The sequence below is a fragment of the Muscardinus avellanarius genome (assembly GCF_963383645.1).
Source record: "Muscardinus avellanarius genome assembly, chromosome: 2".
Taxonomy (NCBI): Eukaryota; Metazoa; Chordata; class Mammalia; order Rodentia; family Gliridae; genus Muscardinus; species Muscardinus avellanarius.
In genome coordinates this window covers 30,561,905-30,588,290 of record NC_137787.1, presented here as the reverse complement: position 1 = coordinate 30,588,290, position 26,386 = coordinate 30,561,905, and the positions used below count along the sequence as shown (strand labels likewise).

The 26,386-nt window shown below is 41.0% G+C and overlaps 1 protein-coding gene across 1 annotated transcript in view; it reads right to left on the bottom strand.

The window, feature by feature from the left end:
• Positions 1–26,386, bottom strand: part of PLEKHM3 (pleckstrin homology domain containing M3) — a gene marked incomplete at both ends in the record, with an annotated part of 178,419 nt that overhangs the window by 10,433 nt on the left and 141,600 nt on the right. Inside the window, one exon of the mRNA XM_080719921.1 lies at positions 12,324–12,481. Within this exon, the coding sequence (XP_080576047.1) occupies positions 12,324–12,481 (158 nt within the window). The remainder of the gene's footprint in view (positions 1–12,323; positions 12,482–26,386) is intronic.

Genomic DNA, 26,386 nt, shown 5'->3' with positions numbered 1-26,386 from the left:
TGGAGGTAGAATGCTCCAGGGTTCAATCCCCAGTACAAAACAACAACAACAACAACAACAACAACACAACAACAACAACAACAACAACAACAACAGCAAAGAAACTCCTATGCATGGATACATTTGAAAATGCAAAGTAAGCCTATTTTTATAAGCAGCAAGATTAGTTGCTTAGGAATACATTATTGGTTATTAATATAAAATTTAGAAGGATAGTCAAATAAAAGACCCAAAATATTTTATCATAGGTCATTCTCCTACTTGTCTCCTATTACTAAGACAATCCTTCCTTTCTTTTCCTTCCTTCCTTCCTTCCTCCCTCCCTCCCTCCCTTCCTCCCTTCCTTCTTTCCTTCCTTCCCTCCTCCCTCCCTCCCTCCTGAGCTACACCCTCAGCCCTATTTTTTATTCTTTATTTTGAAACAGTCTCACTGAGTTGCAAAGGGCCTCACTAAGTAGTAGCTGAGGTGGTCTGCGAACCACAATCCTCCTGTCTCAGCCTCCCAAATGCTGGGATTACAAGCATGTGCCACCACACCCGGCTTATTTTTTTTATTTTGAAACAATGTCTTGCTAGGTTGCTAAGAGTCTCTCTAAATTGCCCAGTCTGTCTTTGAACCTGATTTTCCTGTCTCAGCCTCCAGAGTACTGCAATTATAGGCATGGGCCACCATGCCTGGCTAACTTCCTGGCTAATTTCCATTTTTAGATGGTTCTATTTCTGACCTTCATTCTATTCCATTGTTCTGTTGTTCTTGTGATATACTAGAACCAAACCATTAACACTTTCTTAATATACTTTAAGATGTGATAAGGTTGTCTTATTCTTTGTGTGTGTGTGTGTGTGTGTGTGTGTGTGTGTGTGTGTGTGCGTGGTCCTGGGGATGGAACCCAGGAGCATTCTACCTCTAAGCTATACCTCCAGCCCTTATTCTTTATTTTGAAACAGGGCCTCAATGAGTTGCAAAGGGCCTCACTAAGTAGCTGAGGCTGTCTGAGATCTTTCTGTCTCAGCCTCCCAAATGCTAGGATTACAATCGTGCGCCATCCCGCCCGGCTGAAGATTTTCTAATCACCAATATATGCTGCCTTTCCACGAAGTCTTTTAATACACATTCTTTGGCTCTACCATCAAGGATTCCCTTTATACAAACAAAGGGGGTGTGGAATCATTTTGTATTTTTATTTATCTATTTTTTTTGTGGTACTGGGGACTGAACCCAGAGGCATTCTTCCTTTGAGTGACACCCCAGCCCAATTTTATTCTTATTTGGAGACAGGGTCTCCTAGGTTGCTGAATCTCACATTTGCCGAGGCTGTCCTTAAACAGTTGTGAACACCCTTTTTAACGAACGATTTTTTTGATCCTTCGTCTCTCCAATTCTCAGGGCCAAGCTAGATCTCCAAGTTTAAGTTAAATCTGTTCAAGTTAGTGGCTTTCAATGTTTCCGAGGCAGGCTTTGTGCCAGCTTCAGGGTCGGTATTTGCAAGTTTGTCTATTATGTTATTGGTTTTATAAAAAGACAATTCCCACATTTCTGTTTTATGTATGACTTGCTTCTTTTGAATGCTATCTTTCCCTATTGTATCACTAAAAGGCTATAAGATTCTCCCCATTAATTGTGGTGGTAAGGTCCCCCACCACAAACATCCACGCCAGAAATGAGACTAGATAAGGTGGTAGAGTTTTTATCCCTCGGAATGGTGTGTGGGCCCTCCAAATTTCTTGGTAGTGCTCTGGCAACAGGCTAAGGCAGAAAGGGCACAACACAGAGCTTCAGCAGCCAACTCTTGCTGGAGTTACAGGCGTGGCAGTGGGCGGGGCTTCTGGACTCCACGGGAGGGAGTGGCAATGGACAGATGATTGCGAAGCTCCCCGATTCTACGGCGGTTCCATGAACTGGTATGATTCAGTCCAAATAGCAGCTTTGTATGGACTGGGAACATCTTCAGACCATGCCTTTATTTTAAACACTATAAAAGCATCAGAAGCTAAACAGATAATTATTAATACTACTGGTAAAGCCTGTATGCAGATGTTTCCTGATGCTCCACTGTTGAGTGATTTAATATTCAGAAAACTAAAGGTCCTTAAGAAAAATATGATAACAGGTATTAAATGCTGACATTAAAACAAAAAGGAAAAATTTAAAGACAACTTTAATGACATATTAGTACCTGTATCCCTACAGTTAGTTGCATAGAAAAGTCTCAGAATATCATAAAAATACACTGAAAAAAACCGAGATACTACTGTACTGTTTGCAATTCTAAAGCATAAAACGGTTCATTTCTAAGCACACTGCTCAGTCTGAAAAGTCAACATTTTTTTTTTTTTTTTTTGGTATGGAAAGGTAAATACTTCTTCTCTTCCCTATTGTGTATTCAGGTTACTTATTTACAGTCCATGGAGAAAAAGAAAATATATGCTAAAAAGTGACCTAAAATGTTTTGAAAATTAAATTATCTGAGTAGCTTAATAAAGTTTAAATTTTTGACATCCACTCTGTCTCTTGACATTAAAGTTTCCATTGGCCCAGTAAAACACATCTGTTCCTAACATATGATAGAATGTTAGCCATCAAACAGACTCAATAAAGTCACATATCTTGGCTAGGTCTACTTAAATAACAGTTTTTCTGAAATCAGCTTAAAAGTCATTTAAAATAAAATGTGTTAATAATTAAAGATTTGCAAATTTAAATTGACTCTTCATTCCCTCATGAATTATTGATTGCACAGTTAAGTGTGGCTCTGCATGGCAGAGCAAGCAAAAGGGAAAACGTCCATTTCTTCATGGAGCTTACAATCTTGCAAAATGGTGGACTAAATCACAACTTGAATTTTATCTTAATCCCTTTGGGTAAACATTACAGTCAGTCTGTCTCATGGAAAACAACATGGCAAACCATCTGACAAATATAAAATGCTAAGCCATGGAGCTGAAGCAAGGCTCTTACATCTTTTGTCAGCAAGTGCTTAGAACAGTGCCATATGCCTGCTAGGGAGGCCTGGAGGGATGGGGATCGCCAAAGGTCACACAGCAGGTCAGTGGTTCAGAGGCCATCTAGACTTCTTGACTTCCTTTCTAGTGATCTCCCCATGGACTAGCCTGTTTCTACTTATTATATGGATCTTAATAATTGTAGAGCCAATATTTTTCCCTCTAAAAGTATGTATCAGTGAAAGTTCATAAATTAATCGTGTGCGTGTGTGCGTGCATATGTGTGTGTGTGTGTGTGTGTGTGTGTGTGTGTGTGTGTGTGTGTATGTGTTACTGGGATTGAACTCAGGGGCACTCCACTGAGCTACAACCTAATCCTTTTTATTTTTTGTTGTCTTGCTGGGCGTGGTGGCACACGCTTGTAATCCCAGCATTTGGGAGGCTGAGACAGGAGGATTGCTAGCCAGCTTCAGCTACTTAGTGAGGCCATTTGTAACTCAGTGAGACCCTGTTTCAAAATAAAGAATAAAAAATAGGGCTGGGGATGTTGCTTGGAGGTAGAATGCCCCTGGGTTCCATCCCCAGTACTGCCAAACAAAACAAAACAAAAACTAAAGAGTCTTCTTAATTTGCTGAGACTGGCCTTGAATTTGTGATCCTCCTGTTTCAGTCTCCCAAATTCTGGGATTATAGGCCTATATAAACTGCACCCAGGTAGATTAAATGTTGTAAGGGTCAAATATAATGCTAGATATAAAATTATATATTTGATATGATCTCAATTTCATATATACATACATACATGTAAAAAAGAAATAAATTATAAAGATTTCTTTCTTTATACTTTTGTGTTTAATTTTCTACAGTGAATAGCAATTGGTTTTATAGTTAGGAAGTTAAAAGATCAATTAAACAATGAAAAACATTTCCCCCTCTAAAAATTAAAAATTATGTTGTCTGGGATGCTTAAAATAAGATGATTAAGCCAGGTGGTGCACACTTGTGGCCCTTAGCTGGCTAAGATACAAGGACTGCAGGTTTGGGGCCAGCCTCACCTCAGCAGCTTAGCGAGATCTCTCTCCCCCTCCCCCATCTCTCCTTTTTTTTTATTCTTTTTTTTTGGTGTGTGTGTGGGAGGAGGTACTGAGGATTGCACTTGGGTGTGTTCTACTTCCAAGGTATATCTCCAGCCCTTTTAAAACCTTTTTTGTTTGGAAACAAGGTCTCACTAGGTTGCTGAAAGCTTCACTACTTTGCTGAGGCTGTGCTTGAACTTGCGATCCTCCTGTCTCAGCCTTCCAAGTACTCCCAAACTCCAACTTTGTTTAAAAATAAAAAATAAAAAGGGCTGGGTGTAGCTCAGAGGTAGATTGTCCCTGTGTTCAATCCAGTCCAAAAGAAAAAAAAAAAAAAAGACGATCAATACAGAAAAACAGAATTAACCAGATACCTAACTAGAAGCTTGGTAAGAAATGTGTCCAGATGGAGAGCAGCCATTACCAAAGTAGCCAAATGGCCTCAAGTACACTGGCAGCCTCAACAGCTGGGGCTATGTTTATAAATACAGCGTATTTACCAAGTGGTTTAATGGCATACAGGGTCAGGTCCATCCTGAGGTTTCACAAAAGTCTGTGTTAGCAGACATCCTGAAACATTTTGGCATGTGAATATAGAAGCCACTAAGCCAAGGTGAAATTCTATTTATTAAGTTACTATTTGACCAACGTTTAAAACAACAACAACAAAAAAAAACTAGCATTGTGCTAAAGCAATTTCAAGGAAAACCTTCACAGATATAAGTACAATTAAGAATGGCAGTCAGCCAGGTATGGTGGCACATGTCTATAATCTCAGTTCTTGGGAGGCTGAGACAAGAGGACTGCAGGCTCAAGGCCAAACTCAGCAACTTAGTGAGATCCTTGACAACTCAGTGAGATAGATCCTCAACAACTTAGTAAGACACTATTTCAAAACAAACAAACAAACAAACAAACAAAGTAAAAAGGGCTGAGAGTGTAGCTTGGAGGCATAATGACCTTAGGTTCAATTTCCAGTAACACACACACACACACACACACACACACACACACACACTGGGAAGAGTAGAATCCCATCTTGGTAGACCATTTCCCTGTTTTTGTCACTCACAAAATATGTTTTCTGGGCTTTGGTTTTGCCCTTGTCAAATGTCTAGATGGTAAGTGGATGATTCTGTCACCAGCAGGCGTCTTGTCCTCCACCATCAGTGCTAGAGGACTGCTGAGAAAGTGCCCCACAATGCTCCTCTTAATCCCAGGGAAAGGAGAGAGCCATGCACAGCTGGAAGCAAGCGCCTCCCCAGGAAGGTACCTGTGGAGAGGAGTCCACATTCCCTCTAACTGTTTCTAAGATCCCACACCTCATTACAGGGCTCACTGAGTGGCTGCCTCCCAAGAAAAGCCAGAGAGGAAATATCATTAAAAGAGTCTGGACACTGGGGAGGCTCTTCCTCCAGTGGGCTTCACTGGCCAAGGCTGTTGTCCTCCATTGTTGAACAGGATGTAACAAGACTGCCAAGCACAGCCGCAAACCTGCTAATTAGGTGCGCTGACAGTGTTTGCTTTGGAACCATTTACCAACAAAGGAATGTGTCAGGCTGATTAGTGGGAAAAGGGTATGTAATGTATGTGTATTTGAATCCAGATGAGGGCATAATCCAGGTATTTGGTCTGTTTGTGCAAGGACTCAAAAAAAAAAAAAAAAATGAAGGGTGAACAAATAGGAAGCCACAATGAAAGACAAGCTTCCGGTCAGAGCTTCTTTCTCCTTCTCCCCTCAGGTTTTGTCGCACGTGCACCACCACCCCAAATTTCTGCTGAAACACTTAGCATGCAACTGTCTTTCAGAAAATGACACCTTCTAACTGCTCCCAGAAAAATAGAAGAGCCTTTATAAGGCTATTGGCAAATCTGGAGTTTGATGGGTTTTCTAGGCACATTGAGTGATAACTTTAGGCAAAACCACCTCCACATTCAGCCTCCAAGGAGCCTTCTCCACGCACTGTGTTAACATGGAAATCAAAGGCAGCAGGGCAACAGAAGACGCAGCTCTTCCTGGACAGTTCAAGTTGTGCTGGGAAAATAACTGGTGCATCTTGATGACTTTTATGGGCAGAAGGCATTCGATGCTTTGTTTAATAAAGCAGCTTATTTCCTTTTAAAGCCAACCTTCAATAAGGTTTGACTACAGTCGGGTATTTGAAGCTTCCTGTGTACAGAAAGCTCACTGACAGGCAGAAAGTCCCAATGCAAAGAGTGACATCCGTTCCTGCCCCAACAAGCTTAGGTCCTCGAGGGCAGGGTGGCGTGGACTGCAGTGAAATGCAGAATGGCGAAGATGTTTCAAAAGGTCAGGGGACTGGGAGAAGTCGTCATGTCCCTCAGCACAAATTAGATGTTTCTGGAGTCTGGCCCCGTGGATGAAAGCAATGGAGCTCAGATGAAGTTCTACGGAAGCCTCTTTTTCTGTGAGCAAACCTGACAAAATAGGTGTGTGTGTGTGTGTGTGTGTGTGTGTGTGTGTGTGTGTGTGTGTGTATGTGTGTGTGTGTGTGTGCGTGCGCGTGTGCGCACACGCTTATTCCTGGGGCCTGAGCCCAGGGGCACTCTACCACTGATCTACACACCCAGCCCTTTATAGTTTTGAGACAGGATCTCCCTACATTGCCACACACTGGCCTTGAACTTGTGACCCTCCTGCCTCAGCCTCCCTAGTACTAGGATTACAGGTGTGGGCCACTACACCTGGTTGACAAAATAGACTTTAATCATGAAGAGGCTGGCTCTGTGAGAAACTTGCCTGCTATGGATTTTTCTGTGAGTCTGGTATTCATTCTCAAGACTGACGTGGGAAAAGTTCTTGAAGTGTGTGCAGACTGGATGTGGTGGCACAGTATGTCAACTCAACTGGTAAGAGTTCAGCTTTAGTAAGTGCAAGGTCTTGTGTATCTTGGAGTAGGAGAGGGAATGATCAACTCCCTGTACACACAGGAAAACTGGCAAGCAATGCTGGATCTCTACCTTTAGACCCTGGCGCTTAAAAAACAACAGACCCTTTCAGAAGAGTAACCACTGAGCTGTGGATGCCCCTCTATACATAAGAGCACCACCATCTCTGAGGCCTCCTCAAGGGCACGTGAAGGTCGCTGATGGGCAGGCTTACCGTCCTGCCCAGAAATACCTTAAATGGTAGGTCATTTGTTTCAACCATATATATAAAGCTGTGGGGTTGCCTCAGACTTTTGCTATGTTCATCTCTGAAAATATTTTAAATTCCCTTAAATAATTGGTTTATTAAAAAGGCTTTGTCAGTGTACTTAGGCAAGCTGAACCAAACAGTAAATACTTTTGAAATGCATGCTACACAGAGAACACCAAACTCAGTGTTAAGTGTAATCTTATAGGATACCCACAGCTGAATACAGCCCCCAAGGGTATACAGGTCATAAATTTTGAAAGCTCAGTGTTTTCCATATTGGAAAACCTGTGGGAGAGACTTGCAAGCTACATTAAAAAAAAAAAAAAAATCAACAACGCCAAATGGATCAGGACAGAAAGTATGGAACTGACTTATGAGAGCTGGCGATTCCCCACGTCCCGGGTCAAGATGCATGTGGAGTGTTTATGTACTTCGGATCTTGAGGCATTTCAAGACTCAGGAGTGGCGCCATCCCAGAGATGTTATGAGCAGGATGGTCTCCTTAGCAGCATCAGGAAGATGTCCTAAGGATCAAGTAAGATCAGTGATATGTAGAGATGTCACAAGGACCACTGCATAGGAGCCAATTGGAGGGCTTAAAAATTCAGGTCCTATGACATTTTGTGGATCTCTGTGACTTCTTTGCTTATAGGCTAATGGTTTTCCTTTAAGTCTCAGCATAGTATCAGCCAAATTTTATGATCTGAACTTCTCAAAAGTTAGAGTCTATTTCTTATTCTCAAAGAGTGCATGCGTTGTTGTTTCTATTTCTTGCTGAAGTGGCATTTTGTCGTTTTCACAGAAGGTGTATTCCTTCTGATGCTGTGCTTTCCTTGACGCACTCTTGGAGGGCAAATACAGGATTAGGCTTAGGTAAAGCAGTCTTGCAATTCGGGATCTTTCCATTGTATTTAAAATCTTGCAATTTGGATTTTAGACTTTTTTTTATTTAGGTTAAAGAGAGGTAGGTATTTAATTTTTGTTTCAGAAGAAAGACGATCTCAAGAAAAAGCTGTGATTGTTATCTTCTGAATGAAGGAGAGGTCGGATTGGTGCAACAAACTGGGGTTCCAGTCAGGGAGCCCCAGACTCCATTACCTAGGGATCATGTGGGTTGGGAGCTCGGCTATCCTCCCTGTTCAGGGAGGTTTCCTCTGTTTAACAGAAGACAGATATTTTTCCCATCCCAATCTCCAAGTATAGAAAAATCCCAAGGCAGAAAAAAAAGGGTGGGAGGATAAATCAAAGAGCAGTTTTAAAGACAGGTATATATTTTTTCAAATTAGTTTTAGGGGGTGTATTGAAAAATGGCTTGAAGACTACAAATCGAGAAGCAGTGCTGTATAATGAAAAAAAAAAAAGCATGAGTTTTGGAGTCAGATGTCTTTGGGTTTAAGCTTTGGCTTTATGTCTTGGGGCAGTACCTAGATTAGTGCTTCTGAGCTCAACATGGAGCCCTAATAAGTTCTGAAATTGTGGAAGTTATTCTTTTTTGCAGTGTTCATCACTCATGGATGATGGAACCCTTCTTGGAGCTCCAGGTCCACTCCCCTCTTCTGTGCTCCGATTACGCTTCACCAGAATGCCTGAGGGTTCACCTGTCCATTTCTAGACTCTGCACTATTTGTGCTTACAAGGTACCTGCATGTCCAGCTCCTGGACACACATAATATGCTCAGTAAATAATATATATATCTGAGGACATGGAAGCGCTGAATTGTGTGGTCAAGTATATATGATAATAAATTCACTAAAATACCTCAGTTCTAAGATTTTTGCCTATAGCTTTTAAGCCATGTAAATATAGAAACATATTAAAAATATAATAGTATACATTAAATCCGTGTTTTTATCATCTAGCTTTGACAATTATAGATTTGTGGTGATCTCTTTCAGTCACATCTATATGATCTACCACATCATCAAATTATTTTGAAGCAAATATCAGACATCATATTATTTCATAAATATCTTACTTACATAAAAATTTTGAAATTTACCCTGTTATTCAAATTCATTTTTACTTATCACAATTATTTACTCAATATATCTCTACAGACATGTTTTGATTCAGCAACTTGGTATTTCTGGCTAAAATTTTCCTTTAGTAAAATTTTTTTAATGTTTCATTTTGCTTTTTCCCATAGAGCTGTATAAACTGCTCCCAGCATTTTACTGGAAACTGAATGCCAAAAGGAAGGTCAACAGGTTGCTGAAAAGTATTATCAACCTGGAATTCCAGGAAAGCTGTTCAAGGTTCCTTTTGACTCACACATTCTTGCGAGCTTGGTAAACTCAGTCTGACCAAGAGAGAAACAGAGGATTCCAAATAGCTACATATCCTCTCCTAGTGGGTAGAGGCCCCTGTGAGCCCGCCCTGATATGAGAGCATGGCCATTTTGGTGAGAATGCAGTACTTCTAATGGCCACAGCTACCTTTGTGGAGCGATTTTTTTTTTTTTCTGGCAGTGATTCATAATCATTGTAAAGTCTTTGAAGATACAGATACCGGGACTGTATCTTCATGTAAACAAATCAGGTGCTACAGGTGGGAGATTCTAATACGCTGTCAGAGAATGGCACCTCTGCCAACTACAGGACAAGTCTAGGGACTGAGTTTTTTTGTTTTTTTTTGGTGGTACTGGGGTTCCTGGAAGCCCTTCTACCTCCGGGCTACTCTCCCAGACCTATTTTTATAATTTTATTTGGAAACAACGTCTCTTAAGCCAGCAATGCTGGCTTTGAACCTGCGCAATCCTCCTGTCTCTGCCTCCCAAGAGCAGGGATTACAAGCGTGCGCCACCACGCCCGGCCTGGGACTGAGGGTTTTAAGATAGTGTGTGAAACCCCAAGCTCAGCTCTTGGCGTCTAATGTTATTCTCCAGTAAAAGGAACCAGGGCTCCTTGGAAGATGGCTGCATCGTGGGCTAGAGCAAGAAATGCAAAAGATGAGCACAGCCTGGAGCACCCGAGTGCCAGAAATAGGAAGAAGCAAAATGAAAAACAACAACAAATCATGTGAAAATACATTCCAAACGAAAGCCCTGTAATGATTGAGCTGTGTCAAAAGGACAGAGGAGCCAAATGAGAGCTTAACTGACTAAAGCTGGAATGGTTTGAGCAATAAAGTATGTATGGTATAGTCAGGCATGGTGGAGGATGCCTGTAATTCCAGTATTTGGGAGGCTGAGATAGAAGGATTGCAGGTTCGAGGCCAGCCTCAGCAACTTAGTGAGACTGTCTCAAGATAGAAAATGGGGCTGAGGATGTAGCTAAGTGGTAGAGTGTCCCTGATTTCAATCTCCAATACTACGTAAAACAGAAACAAAAAACCCTGTACTATTGAGCAGTTATTCTCTTTCCCTTTCCCCCAGGCCCAGACAAATACTAATCTACTTTCTCTATGGATTTGCCTATTTTGAACATGTCATATAAAGAGAATCTCACCGTATGTGACCTGTTGTGTCTAAGTTCTCTTACTTAATACGTTTTCAAGGTTACCCTATGTTGTAGCATGTGTCCACATTACATTTCTTTTTTATTTATTTATTTTTTGGTACTGAGGTTGAACTTATGGTCAGTCTACCACTTAGCTGTACCCCCAGCTCTCCTTTATTTTTAAGTTTTGAAACAGGGTCTTGGTAAGTTGCTGAGGCTGGTTTTAAACCCGTGCTCTTCCTGTCTCAGCTTCCCATCCCAGCTTACATTTTTGTTGATGTTGTTATTGTTTTGGTACTAGGGACTGAACCCAGAGGCGTTCTACCTCTGAGTTACCTCAGCCCTTATTTATTTATTTATTTATTTTTTTGTTTTGAAACAGTTAATTCCATCTTAAGGGAGAACAGTATTTCATTATATGGTTATCACATTTTGCTTGTCCATTCATCAGTTGAAAGACTTTTTTTTTTTTTTTTTTTTTTGGTGGTACTGGGGTTCCTGGAAGCCCTTCTACCTCCGGGCTACACTCCCAGACCTATTTTTTACATTTTCATTTTGGAAACAGGGTCTCCTAAACCAGCACGCGCGGCTGGCTTCGAACCTGCGCGATCCTCCTTTCTCTGCCTCCCAAGCGCGGGGATTATAAGCGTGCGCCACCACGCCCGGCAGCTGAAAGACTTTTTGATTATGTCCCCTTTTGGTTACTGGAATGTTGCTGCAGTTGACCATTTGGGCACAAGTTTTTACATGGTACACATGTTAAAAAGGTACCCAGTTAGAGGCCGGCCTCTGTGCATGTGCGCCTGTGTGTCCATGTGTTTATCTCTCTATGTGTGGGGCGAAGGCAAGTTCCTGAATGTTTACAAATAGTCTTTGGGTTTAAAAAGAGGCCAAGAGGGCTGAGGCAGCGCTCACCATCTTAGCTGCCCTACATGCTTCAGCTTTCCCTGGCTGCACGCCTCACCTTCTTCTCTGAACCGCAGTGTAAGTGAGCCCTGTGGGGTGGGAAATGAGCCATGACATTTGTGGCCAGAGAAGCCAGTGCACACACACAACAGTGTATATTTCTACTCTGCTTTGGGGATGAAAGGAAAAGTGATATGTATCATTTTGTGATCCAAGAAAAGCAGTAATAATAATAATAAAAGCCCTAATCTCTAGTCAGTGTGTGTGGGATCATCCATTAATCAATGGATGTGCTGATGTTCAAATATTACTTTGGTTAGAAAAAATAATCCCACATACACTCCCATTTTTCCCTCCTTTAGGTCCTAAACTTTCATCACCCTGCTGCGGTGCATGTGTGGAGAGAAGCCCGCCGAGCAGGCGGCTGAGCATTGGAGGCTTCTGCTCGCGTTTCATCTGATATGACAACTTCTACTGCCTATCACCTGGCTTCGAAATAGTGGTGAGGACTCTTCCTCCCCGGTCCTCATTCTAAGACGGAATCTGAACACTGTTACCTAATAAGGAAGGTTTAGGTTTGTTTTTTTTTTAACTCTATTATCTTACTCTGGATTAAGGTAGCCAAGAAAGGGTTGGAAATAAACACAGGAAACCAAAGGGTGAAAAACGTCCTCTAAGAACAAGGGAAACTGGATCCAGGTAAGAGACAGAGATGTGCTGCTTGATGAAAGGTTGGTCTGATCTGACCCAATAAAACTATATGTGAAATACTCAGGTATTCTTTATAAGATATTCTGTACCTGCTCGTTGAAATATCCTCAAAAGGGTAGAGGATGTCTCCATTGTTGCAGATTTCGCAGATGAACCCCTTCTGGCTACAAAGGCTGCAGCTGTACACGTGTGAGGTGGCAAATTTAATGACCTTGCCTAAGAATGGAGCCAGCTTTCCCTCGATCACCTGCAGAAAGAGAAATGGAACAGGGAAGCAAATCCATTGAGAACAGAAGGCTTACAGACACAGGAAAGGAGAGGAATTCCTTTCCTTTACACAACAGGAAAACCTCTAATTATAATTTCTTAGCAATTCTGAGGAAGAAAAGACACAATATTTTTGCTCTAAAAGAACAGTGGCTTAAACCACTGGAGGTTGAAAAATGAAGATGCTGAAACTTCTTTTGTATTCCTTCCTTCCTTCCTTCCTTCCTTCCTCCTCTTTTTTTTTTTTTTTTTTTTTTGGTTTTTGTGCTGAGGATTGAACCCAGGGGCATTCTATCTCTGAGTTATACCCCCAGCTCTATTTTTTTTATTCTTTATTTTGAAACAGAGTCTCACTAAGTTGCAGAGAGTCTCAACTAAATAGCTGAGGCTGGCTGTGAACCCAGATCTTCCTGTCTCAGCCTCCCAAGTACTGGGATTACAAGCATATGCCACCACGCCTGGCTTGTATTCCAAATTCTTTGTAGTGTGTAGAGGATTGATGACCAAGAAATGGTAAACTACTTGAATAGATCAGCTTCACAGTTATAGTGTGGTGTAAGGAGTGCGGTAGGTTTCTGAGAGCATACAGTAAACATCCAGGGAAAACACGAATATGGGTCTTTATGTGGTAAGCTTAGTAATTTCTTCCTCTAATGAATTAATGGAATGCTGTTTTTCATCATTTCCTCCAAGAACATGAGCAGATAAGAAAAAAATGGAGTTCTTTGTATAATATAATAAAAAGATACTGAATAGAAGACCTTTTTCAGCCTGTAAACTAAATAAAAACATTTTGTAGTATTTTAGAAAATGAGTCAATTTTAAAGTTGGAAGATTTCACATAAAACCCAGGTTTTTAGCTTTCTTTGAAAAGCCAGAAGATCTAGCAAAACTAGCCTAAATTCTACCATGCTAAGATGGTAAGCCCCGAGCAGGGCTTGCTTGCTCCCAGGGAGGCAGCCTGGAGCCTGGCTGCCTCCTGCCATTGCCTCACCTTCTGACCTGCAAACACCCCTGAGTTTGGAAGCCAAGGTCAGTCACATCCCTCCTCTATTATCTGGCTGGAAATAGTTAGCTGGATACCTTCTTTCAAATGAATACATAGTTAAATTACAACTAATACCTGAGGGAAATGTCCACTGAGAAACTATAATGTCCAGGTGAGTAGGTAGTGGTGACTGGAAATGTAAAAATAAAAGATGATGCCAGGCATGGTGGTGCATGCCTGTAATCCCAGAACTTGGGAGGATGGAAGGTTTGAGGACAGCTTCAGCAAATAGAGAGACTCTCACCAACCCAGCGAGATCCTGTTTCAAAATATAAATAAAACAGGGCTGTCATTTGCCACATTTTGTTGATTCTTTCTCTCTCTTTTAAAATAACAGACAAAGGCCAGGCGTGGTGGCGCATGCTTGTAATCCCTGTGCTTGGGAGGCAGAGACAGGAGGATCGCGCAGGTTCAAAGCCAGCCATGCTGGTTTAAGAGACCCTGTTTCCAAATAAAAATATAAAATAGGTCTGGGAGTGTAGCCCGACAAAGGGCTTCTAGGAATCCCAGTACCACCAAAAAAAAAAAAAAAACAAAAACAAAAAAAAAAAACAAAAAACAAAAAAAAAGGCAAACTGAGGTATAATGCACATACCATATAGCTGATCTTTTTAAGATCTACAACTGAGGGTTGGGGATGTAGTTCAGTGGTCGCAACTAACATATGTGAGGTCCTGGGGTTTGATCTCCAGCACAGTAAACACACACACACACACACACACACACACACACACACACACACACACCACTCAATAGTCCCTACTTTATTCACAGAGCTGTACACCATCACTATAATTAATTTTAGAACATTTCACCAACCGTCCCCTTAAACCCCACACCCAATATAGTTACTGCCCCCTTTCCCTCCAATTTTCCTCCCTTAAGCCCTAGGAACCAATAATCTGCTATCTATCTTTGTAACTTTATATATAGTATATAAGCAGAATCATATAATACGTGTTGTTTTGTGACTGGATTCTTTCACTCAGCATAAAGACTTTGAGATTCATGCTGAGTTTCTTTGTGTGTGGTAGTAGGGATTAAACCCAGGGCCATTCTAGCTCCGAGGTACATCCCCAGCCCTATTTTTTATTTTAAAATACAGTCTCACTAAGGTGCGGAGACCTCACTAAGTAGCTGAAGCTGGCTGCGAAGTTGTGATCCTCTTGTCTCAGCCTCCTAAGTACTAGGGTTACAAGCGTGCGCCACCACACTCGGCTCTGCGCTGCTTTGAAATGCCTCCAGTGTAAGTGGTCCCTTTTTGCCATCCTTCTCCAGACTCAAATTACTCTCTCAATCTAGATTAGTGAAATGATCTCCCAGTCTTATTTTTGGATGTCAGCCCCTTTCCAATGATCCACCCAGCATATTGATTAACCAGTTTTAGATACCACTTTCATGTATCTTTTCCCTCACAAGTGCATCCTTGTTTCATCATTAATCAAATCTCTTTTTGCATTCATTTCATAAAATTATATTGAGTTACTATGTTTCAGACAATTAATACAAGAATAAACTGTATAAAACTGGAGCTTAATTTTTCTTGGTATCCAAATATTTGCCTCCATAATTTGACTCCTTACGATCTATCCCAACTCATTTCCCGTTTCTCAACATGGATCATCTATCGTGAGCAAGTTTTCCCTGAGCTCCTGTGCCTGTGCCTGTGTCCTTTCCTCTATCAAGAGTTTTAATTCTTACACCCATAGATTTCAGGGCTCAGATCTTTTCTGGCTCCATCTGGAAAGCCATCTTTGGCTACTTCAGCTGCCAAAGTCCGCCTGTGCATCTCCCTAGATATTTACTTTTACATCATATAATTTAATATAGAACGTGGTGTCACCCATACTTTGTGACGTTTAACATGTGATTGTTTTGATCATCCAATTGGGTATTGGATATACGTGATGATAGTTGGCTCTTCTTATCTACAAATCTGACAGTTTTATATGGGGAAATATAAAGGAGTACAAATTGCTTGAGAGCAAAGAGCGAGGCTCAGAGTCTTTTTAAATATTTCCTCCCTGCCGGATGTCTGCGTTCTTGTTGAAGGACTGAGAATGTTCCTGTCTCCTCCCTTGGCTGCCAGCAGTCCAATCTTGGGAATGCCTTCGGGTCACAAACATTTTCAGTCGCTCTGCTGCGTGATTTAAGGAGAAGCAGAGAGAGTATATGAATCAGGTGGCAGCTCGGTTATTCCGGGATCCTATTTGTTTGTTTGTTTATTTGTTTTTGTGGGACTAGGGATTGAACCCAAGTGTGTTTTACCTCCAAGCTACATCCTCAGCCCTTAAACAAACAAAACAAAAAAAAAATTCTCACTAGTTTGCTGAGAATCTTCTGAGTTGCTAAGAGGCTGGCCTTGGGCCTGCAAACCTCATGTCTCAGCCTCCCATGTACTGGGATTATAGGCATACCTCACTACTCTGGCTCTTTTTGCTTCTTTACACTTGATTAATTGCTTTTCTCATCTGGCTGCATTGGTTCATGGCTATATTTCAAATGGATGAAGCTGCTGGAATTTTTTTTTCCCTCCAGAAAAGTGAGGTAATATTCTCAAGTTTATTTCAGAATTTATAAACATTCCTTTAATATTATAGAAAGGAAAACTTTACACTTATGATTTTCTAGGTGGAATATATATTTAGTCTGGTCTCTGAATATAATTGCTGGCAGCACTGGGAGTGGAAATCAGCTCCTCTGACCTCTGGTCTAGAGGTTGCATCACTGTGAAAAGTGGGCTTCGAGTATGCCATCTTCTAGAGGTCTTCTAACAAGAAGATATATATTTTTTGAATAAATGCTTGAAAATAAATAAACTATCTTGCTTACCTTGGCCTCTCCTCTCCCTCACAAGGGCATGGCACCGTTCATCCCACTTCCTAACCTGAAGGTTACAGCCCTAGTCCACAGATACCAGGAAGACAGTGGTCTTAAAAAAACCATGGAGCTCAAGGAACCTACTACCTTCCAGTTCCAGCTGAAGATAAGGAAAGGAAAGAAATTCCTGGATGTCAATGGACCTGAAAAATGGCTACTAAACCAGGCATCATGGCACACACCTATAATCTCAGCTCTTTGGAGGCTGAGACAGGAGAATCACAGGTTTGAGGCCAGTAGCTTAGCAAGATCCTGTTTCAAAATAAGAAAATAGTGCTGGGATGTGGTTAGGAGGTAGAATGCCCCTGAGTTTTATCCCCAGGACCAAACAAACAAACAATCTAACAACAACAAAAACAAAGACTACAGATGGGGTAGTGAGATGGGGTTTTCTGGCCAATAAGGGCTCAGATCTGAGGAGAGTCAAACATAAGAACTCAGCTATGTCGACCTTAAAATAGTGCACTCACTAGAGTAATGATGGTCCTCCATAGGGTCCAGCATGGGGGATTAGTTCTGCTAACTATGTATCTAAGCTAGGGTTGAGCCGGAAGATTCTAATATCCCTGAGTGTGAGCCAGGACTGACCAAGACAATGTAAAATATACTAGTACTTCTTTTACAAAATTGGCCAAAATTTATTTAAAAAAGAAAAAGAAAATATATATATCCAAGATACAGTTTTTGCTTCTTAATAACTTAGGCGTGTTTTTCTAGGCATAGCAGTTTGTGTCACTGAAGAGTCTCCCAAAGAGGCTGGCCTTACAGGTCTTTCAATACTCTGCCAGAACTTGGTTGCCTCTGGGGAGCAATGGAGTAGAGGAAGCAAGGCTGGCCTGGGTGCAGAGTCTGGGTCATCTGCTTCCAGATGTGAGACTTGGGCTGGGAGAACATCTTGCAGGGTGGAAGAAGGGTCAGACTTACTGTGCTGAAAACACCTAGCACTATCTGACTCTGAGCCAGTGACCAATGAGTAATAGCTTATTACTAACTTATTTTAATCTAAAGAGAAAATTTTATGTGATTTTTAACTCATTTCTCCTCTCAGACATTTATGATTTACAGCAGGAATGGGAAAAAAAAAAGGTATAAACTTTCCATGTCTTTTTTCTAAAGAAACCAAATTATTACTTGGATGAAATCAGTAGCAATTAAAGTTGTCATTTCCAAATATTACTGTAAATAAGAGAACACAGCTCACACAAGCATATTCACTTTGGTGTCAGGCTGAGGGAAGAGGGAGCATCTCACACTGGATTTGAATGACTCATGGAATAAGGTAACATCTTAGCAACTCCTGGAAGTTTTCTTATTCCTTTCCTATTTATAGTTAAATTGCCTGCAGGCTAAAATAACTTCATAACAACCCATCAAAAGTCAGCAGGATGCTTCATCTTTAGCATTAGGCTGATAATCTTAGTTAACCAGGTGGTCAACTGGATAGTTCATGAACGATGGTGAAATACGTAGGCCCCCGAGATGAGGTGTAGTTACCACTCCATTGATTTTCCCCAAAGTGCACATTTATGTGAGCAAAATCAGGACTGGGTAATTAGTAGAAAACATATGTAGCTCTTCCCCATCTCCTCGGCCCCCTGCACTCAACCTCCCCCACCTTCCCCATATACTAAACTGCTCTATTTCCTTGAGCAAAGGCAGATGTCCAAACCGGAGGCAAATTGTTTGTTTCTGTTTTCTATTACACTTAATTTCTTTCCCTAAAAAAGGTACCACTCTGGCTTACTGGGGAGTATGCATACATGACTATTTCAGAGGTGTCACAATGCTTGGGTGTTCAGGAAGATACAGTTCCACTTGTGAATGAAAACTGAATCGTCTATTTCAACTGGGGGACAAGGACAAAATGCAGCATCAAGGTTTTGCCATTTCTCACTTCTGCAGCCTATGAAATCTTTTTGCTACCATTTCAGGCATTTCCAGGACTTGGGGGACCGTCAAGTGTCACTTTCCACAATCCAGTCAGCTAACAAATATACCACGAAAACATGGTTACCCTTCTTGTGTGAAGCTAGCCCATGAAAACTGCCTGGCTGAACTTCCAGCTCGGGGATACACATTTTTCCCTTTTTTCTATTCTGGTAAAGATGGTCAGCATTGGAATTTGAGGCCTATGGCTTTCTTGCAGACTAAGACAACAGACTTTATTTGATTTACTTTCTTGCACACCAATCAAAAATTACAATTAAGTTAAAAAATAACCCAGTGCTGCCTTCTCCAAACCACAGTTTCAGAAACAGCTGCTTATTACTCATGTGTGGCACCAGGAAATTGCAGTGTCATGTTCGAGGTCTGCAGCCAACAGCTTTGTGGGCTTGGGGAAAGGGCACAGATGATTCTTTTATGTTGGTTTACCTTCACTCCCTTGGCACCACCACAAAATCCAAAACCTACAGGGGGAGGGAGATAGAGCACTAGTAACTTGGACAAGAAAAAAAAAAAGCTTCTTTCTCATCAAATTTCTTTATGCATCGACTAATTCCTTCCCTCTGATTTGTCAAGTTACCTTCCATTTCAAAACAAGCATTCCTCGGCCATTGTGTAACATCTAAACTCTGGACAACTGTTGGGAACACTTTGATGAAGAGGCTGCTGCACTTGACAAACGGGTCCTTCTCTAAAAGTCTAACCCAAAGACCCAATTCATGTTGAACAAAGCCACCTGCCACTCACCGGGAGCAGCTAGCTCAATGAAACTGACGAATCAATCTTGCCACACACTGGGAAATAATTTCCGGTATGACTTAGTTCACATTTGCCCGGCCAGATGACCACAAAGGTTTGTAGTTTATCTTTGGTGCCATTTCTGAAAATAAATAGCTGGACAGAGTGAAGATTAGTGACCTAGGCCAGGTGAGTTCATGGGAAATTGGGAAAAGAGAGTCTGTGGATTCTGTTCAAGCATGAAAACTCTAACACAGAGAGAAATATTCTGCATCCTCATTCACCTCTCAACTTGACTCCTCTTACTAATATTCATTCATTCATTCATTCATTCATTCATTCATTCATTCATTTTGTGGTACTGGGGATTGAACCCAGGGGCATTCTACTTCCGAGCTATATCCCAGTCCAATTTTTTATTTTTTATTTTGAAACAGGATCTCACTAAGTTACGAAGGGCCTCACTAAGTAGCTGAGGCTGGCAACAAACCTGCGATCCTCTAGTCTCAGCCTCCCAAGTACTAAGATTACAAGTGTGAACCTCCATGCCCAGCTCTTACTCACTAATCTTTAAAAATAGAAAATAAAAAGCATACCACCAAGACAAGATGGGATATTTCTCCTTTAAAAAGCTGGTTAAAACTTCTCTTTCCCATAACTAACCTTTGAGCTTCTTATCATGACTCAGTGCAGAGATGTTTGTATACAACCACAAAACTGTCTCTTCTCTAATTAGCTGCTCCTCACTCTCCCCTATCCATTATGGGAGCGCTCAACAGGACTTAAGTTTTGGCTACTCAAGCAGCTTGCTGAGGGAGGATTCCCCTGTCACCAATTAGCTCTTATCTGATCCTCTTCCACAGGTGACAATTTCTCCTAAGACTTTGGAAACTATGTGATAGCTTAATGTGGTTGGATGTAATTGGGTAGATTTGTGAGTGTCCATAATCATGCCTATCATGTTACATTGTGCTTCCACCTGGAAACTAGGTCTTAGGAGATAAAATATAAAGGAATTTCAATCTCAATTTTCTTCAATGGTTAGAATGGCAGAGATACACCTAGGAAAGCATATTGGATGGGACTTATTTTCAGACGTGTGGCTCAGTGAAGCTACAACTTCATAAATTTTCACGAAGCATCCATAGGGAGTAAGTCAACAATGTGGTTTGGATATTCTGAGCCTAAAACCAGCCATGTGGTATGATATAGGTACATGCGTGCAATATATGGGGAAAACAGATTTTAAATTGAGGTGGTGCCAGAAAATGATGACCATGTTAATTAGTACATGTCTGAAAGAAGCCTAATTGAAATCTCTTTTATTCATTTGGCCCGAGTTATATTACTGACTTATTGACTAGCAAATAAGAAAAAGCCTTAAGTGGTCTTTTTTAAAAGCTCAGCTTCCTTACTTAATATATATATGAAGAAACTGAGGCCCAGAGAGGTGATGGATAGGGCCTCCGATCAGCCACCTGGCTAGTGACAGGCCCTGACTTTCCCTCTTATTACCCGTCACTGCTAGGAAGGGCCTTTCTGAGGGCTCTGGGGTCATGGTGCAGCCTCTGGGCTTGGATCTTTCTAGGCATTCTGAGGTCACTGTGCACCTACTGACCCCCATGTAAAGAAGGAGGATTTGTACAGCTGTCTCGGTCCCAGCGTGGAAGCAGGACATGCAATCTAGGCGGGCCCAGGATTACAACCCAGTTTTGATCTCAACTGAATCTGCCTTTGGCTTATGAAAAAACAAAAACACACACACACAAATTCTCTTACATGGTTATATCCTGTGCACTTTTCTGAACACAGCGATGATCTTAAATAGTGTCTTATGAATTATTGGAAAATTCAGAAGTAACATAAAATTTTGTGACAAAAACAGACTTACCATTGGCTTAAATCCTAGTCTATTTATCAAGACTAGAGAAGTACCTTTACTAAAGAGAAGCAACTACAGATGGAAGAGGGTGGGGGAAGAAAAAACAAGGCAAAACAAAGCAATTCCCTGGAATGCATGCACATGGGGAAACAAGAAAGGTAGCTTTTCAGAGAGGACTTCAGTGAAGGCCAATGTGAGACATCTTAACGGACCCCGCTTTTAAAGGGACAGAGAATAGAAGAAAAAGGCAGCATTACCTGATCATGTAATTATGGGGAGACATGAAGGCCCAAAGCAAAGAAGGGAAGAAGCAGTAGAGAAGGATGCTGGGAAAAAGAGAGAAAGAGAGAGAGAGAGAGAGAAAGAGAGAGAGAGAGAGAGAGAGAACACAGATGCTCCCAGAGAGAGAAAAAAGGACACAGCTGATTGAGATCTGAGATGGGAGTTAGAATCTTGGTTTCTGTCTCCAGCAGCGTCCCCAGGAAAGCTGTGTGACCTTTTATGTAAGTCACGTAACTTCTCTGTGACTCAGTTTCCTCATCTCCAAAATAAAGTGATTGCGTTAAGTCATTGAAACCGAAGTGATCAATAAGGATCCCTTTTAGTTTGAAGATTCTATGATTTTGTGATTAGCCAACGGGGAAGACATCAAAAGCAGCTTGTTGAATAGCCTTAGGAATGTAGAAAGGGAATATCTGGGGAGCTAGATAAAAGGTGAGTTTAACCAGACTAATTAGAAGATACCCCAGGACATTTTCTACAGAAGTGAAATAATGTCACCAGCTTTTTATTCGGCTGCTTGCCGAGTGCCATTCAAAGGGGGAAGTGAGGCCTTTTAGGAATCGTCCGCCGCGCAGGTGTGTAACCAGATAGCCGTTTTCCTCTGCAAAGCTCTTCCTTTCATCAATGCATTTAATTAGTCATGTTTAGATAGCACTTTGGGGATAAAAAGTACAATATAAGCACTCAACATTATTATTACTTAACAGCTTTTATGGGATCAGCAATACCTGAGATTAAATGAGAAACTAAAGTGAGTTCCGGGCTGGAAGGCTGTCATCTAACAAATTGCTGGGTTGCTGGTAAAGAAAAACAAACTCTGCAGAAACTGAAGTAGGTGCTCTTTAGTAGCCTGCGTAGTGTTGTCAAGTTTGTTGGTGATTTTTATTCTTTGCCTCAAGGTGTCAACAAGTAGTAAACACCCCGCCTGACCCAAGGCTGATTCCAGCTCCACACATCCTGTTTTTCTAGGAATAGTCTCTGGATGTCCTGTGTGTGTGTGTGTGTGTGTGTGTGTGTGTGTGTGTGCGCGCGCGCGCGCACGCACACACGCACGCACTCTTGTGCATGTGTGTAGCCAGCATGTGGGTTCAAATACATAGAACTTTTGTGTATAAATAAAGTGGGAGAAGACCCATTATTTAACAAATGATGTTGTGGCAGCTGATTAGCCACCAGGGGAAAATGAAGCTGAACTCATCCCATTTAGAAAATATAATTCCTGATAAGCTGAAGGTTTTTATATTTAAAAGTCATAAAGATTTGTTTTTTTAATTTAAAAATACTTTATTGGATTATTCCCAGGCCTTAAAGTTGAGGATATTTTAGGGCAAAGTCATCTTTAAAAATTTTTAATATTTTTTTACTTTTATTGGTGCTTTATAGTCTCACATCACAATGTATTTCACAGTGATAGTGACATTTGTGTACACAGCACTTGGTGTGGTACTGGGGATTGAATATGGGGCACTCTACCCCTGAGCTACACCCTTAATTCTTTTTTATTTTGTATTTTGAAACAGGGTCTTACTAAGTTGTGGAGGGTCTCATTAAATTGTTGAGGTTGACTTTGAACCTGGAATCTCCAGTCTCAGCCTCCCAAGTATTGGAATTACAAGTGTGTGCCACTGCACTGTGCCATAAAATTATTTTCATTTTATAATTATAATATTTTATAATTATTTTGAAATTATTTTCATTTTATAATTATAATATTTTACAATTATTTTGAAATTATTTTCATTTTATAATATAATAAAAGTATGTTTCATTTCAGTTCATCGCACTGGTGATGGAACCCAGGGGCATTCTACCTCTCTCCAGCTCTGTTTTATTTTTTATTTGGAAGCAGGGTCTTGCTAAGTTGCTGAGGTTGTCATCAAACCTGCGATCCACTCCTCTCAGCCTCCCAAGTACTGAGATTACATGCATACCACCGACAACGCCCAGCAAAAGTATTTTTAAAACTATAAAAGCTGAGTGTGGTGGCACACTCATATAGTATCAGTACTTGGGTGGCTGAGACAGGACAATCACAGGTTTGAAGGCAGCCTCAGCAAGTTAACAAGGCTCTTAGCAAATTTTTTTTTTTTTTTTTTTTGGTGGTACTGAGAGTGGAATCCAGGGGCTTTTCTACCTCCAGGCTCTACTCCCAGAGCTATTTTATACTTTATTTGGAAACAGGGTCTCACTAAGTTGCTGAGAGCCTCTCTAAGTAGCTGAGGCTGGCTTCGAGCCTGTGTGATCCTCCTGCCTCAGCCTCCCAAGTGCAGGGATTACAAGTGTGCGCCACCACGCTCAGTTTGGCCCTTCGCAATTTAATGAACCTGTTTTAAGAAAACATGAAAGAGTTGGGGATGTAGTTCCCAGGTAGAGCACCCCTGCGTTCAATAACCAGTACTCCCCCAAATAAATAAATACATAGAAAGTAGAGAATATTAGAAAATCATTTATGTTTAATAATATTTTGTAATTATAGTAGTTATGAGTGATAAATTGGATTGTATATTAAAAAATAGCACCATACAAAATATCATTTGTAAAATAAAATGGCAAAAAACTGGGAACTATTTTCTACTTAAATTAAAAATCTCCAATTTTATGAACATATAAAGAGCTCTTTCAAATTATTAAGAAAAAGACCAATAATATGATTTAAACTACAAATAGCCAATAATAACATAAAAATGCTCAGCCTTACATGGAAAATGGAACTTAAAGTAACCATGTAAAGTTTCCTTTTATTTATAAGATTGCCTAGAATTAAAAAATATTTATATAAAAAGTTAACGTAGGTGCAGGAAAATAGATATTCTCAAGACACTGAACAGAAGTATGAATTGGTTCCACCTTTTTAGAAGGAAACTGGCAATATCTATCAAACTGCAAAGCAAGCATACCCTTTGACCTGGCAGTCCTTAATGAACTTACAGCACAGACATTCATAGGCGTGTGCAGGGAAATGTGGAGGGTGTTCACAACAGTACAGGTCCTAACAAAGGGAAACTGGCACAGGTTAAAGCCAGCTTCCTTAACTTAAGCCTAAGTCACCCTAGGTAAAAAGTAACTCTACACTATGGAGCAGATAAAAAGAATGAGGTAAATCTTTCTGCGTGTTGAATGTGCATTTATACCCAAGTGTTCACAGATGCTCACATGTTCAGAGTACACTGCTAATACAAGAGACAAGTCACAGAAAAGTAGGATAGTAGTATACTTAGAGCCCATTTAGAAAAAGAAATTGGAAAGACATAGACAGGCTACTGTTCACAAAAGCTCTGCAGAAAAGAGGGTGGGTTTCAAAATTAAAATTCTGGGGTTGAGCCTGTAGCTCAGTGGTAGAGCACTTGCCTAGCATGTGTGACGCGCTGGGCTCCATCCCTGGCACTGCAAAAATAAATGAATATATAAATAAAATCATGTATCCTTTAATTTTTATAAGTGTTTAAATTGAAAATGAAAGAATATCTCCAAAAGCATGGGTTTAGAAATATATAAACATACTTTGCATATATAGAAACACATAAAATGTAGAAAGCCTCAGGTTTTTGCTTTGTATTACCTGTTTTCACTTGTTCCTAATAATGTATATTTTCACAAACTTTCCTATCAGTGAACCTGTCCTGACCATCAGACTTGATGCCTGTATCCAAGGAGACTTGCCGGCCTAATCAGAATGTTCCCTTACTAAAGAGTTTTTCAGGTTTGGAGGGTGACACTGCCCATTCAATTAGAATGGCTTATAAGATATGCAGAGTGTCAACAGCCATATCTAATACCAGGCAATTAAAGGTTGGTTTTGTTTACATAATTAACCCTGAATTCTAGATACATAATCTTATCTCTCTAAATACTAGACTGGGAGTTTATAAGTAAACAATCAGTTAGGATGCATATTGCCTTGACTAAGAATTCACTTATATGCGTTATTTTTTACTTTTTTGCTTTCATGATTTATTTTTCAAAACTGGGGATTGAACCCAGGGGCATTCTACATCCAAGCTATACACCCAGCCTTAGTTTTTATTCTTTATTTTGAAACAGGGTCTCACTAAGTTGCAGAGGTCCTCACAAGTTGCCGAGGCTGGCTGCGAACCTGTGATTTTCCTGTTTCAGCCTCCTAAGTACTGGGATTACAAGTGTGCTCCGCCACGCCCAGCTTTTAAGATTTTTATTGGTGCATTATGATTACACACAATAGTGGGATTTGTTGTTACACACTTTTGCAAGCACTTAAATGTCTTAAATGTGCTCTCCCAGCTAAGCTGAGTTCTGCTGGCCAGGGTTCCGTCCTCTCTGCCCCATCGCAGATGACCCCCCTCACTCACTGGCTCTCGCTGGCTCCCTCTCTTCAGGCACATTGCTTGATTTTCATCACCTGTTTGGTCCGGTAAATTGTATTTGTTTCAGATTGTGTTTTTGCAACAAATAGTAAAAGGGGGGGAGGAACAGTACTGGTATCAGATTTTTGATTCATTTTTCATTTATTGAGAGGTCACTACCCAGGGTACTGTGCAGAGAAAGGCTGTTACTCGATCCAAATGTCTTTACGTCTTGGTTTGATGTCAATACAAGAAAAAGTCCACGCACTGACTGACCTGCCTTAGACTTGGCCTGAAGGAGGCAAAAGCCATGGTTTTATAACAGGGAGACAGATCAGATTCAAAAAGAAAAGCATTTTGAATATCATGCTCACCTGAGACATGTTTGGAAGTTTGGTAAACTCTAAATAGTGAAGGGTCCTAAGAAAGGAAGCCAGCATGAGGCTATTTTGTACAGGGCTGAGGGCAGGCAGTCTGTGATCTGGTCCAGCACTGATGTCCTCTGAACCATTCCAGTGGCTGCCTTGTGTCTCCCAAGTATCTCCAGAGCAGGGAGAGGGAGAGGGAGAGGGAGAGGGAGAGGGGGAGGGAGAGGGGGAGGGGGAGGGAGAGGGGGAGGGAAGGAAAGAGAGGGGGAGGGAGGGAAAGAGAGGGGGAGGGAGGGAAAGAGAGGGAGAGGGAGAGGGAGAGGGGGAGGGAGAGGGAGAGAGAGAAACTGGCTCTTTTGATTCATCAGCTACTGCCAGCAGCTCTAATGAAGAGGGAAACTATGGACCAGGACAGGTTTTTTTT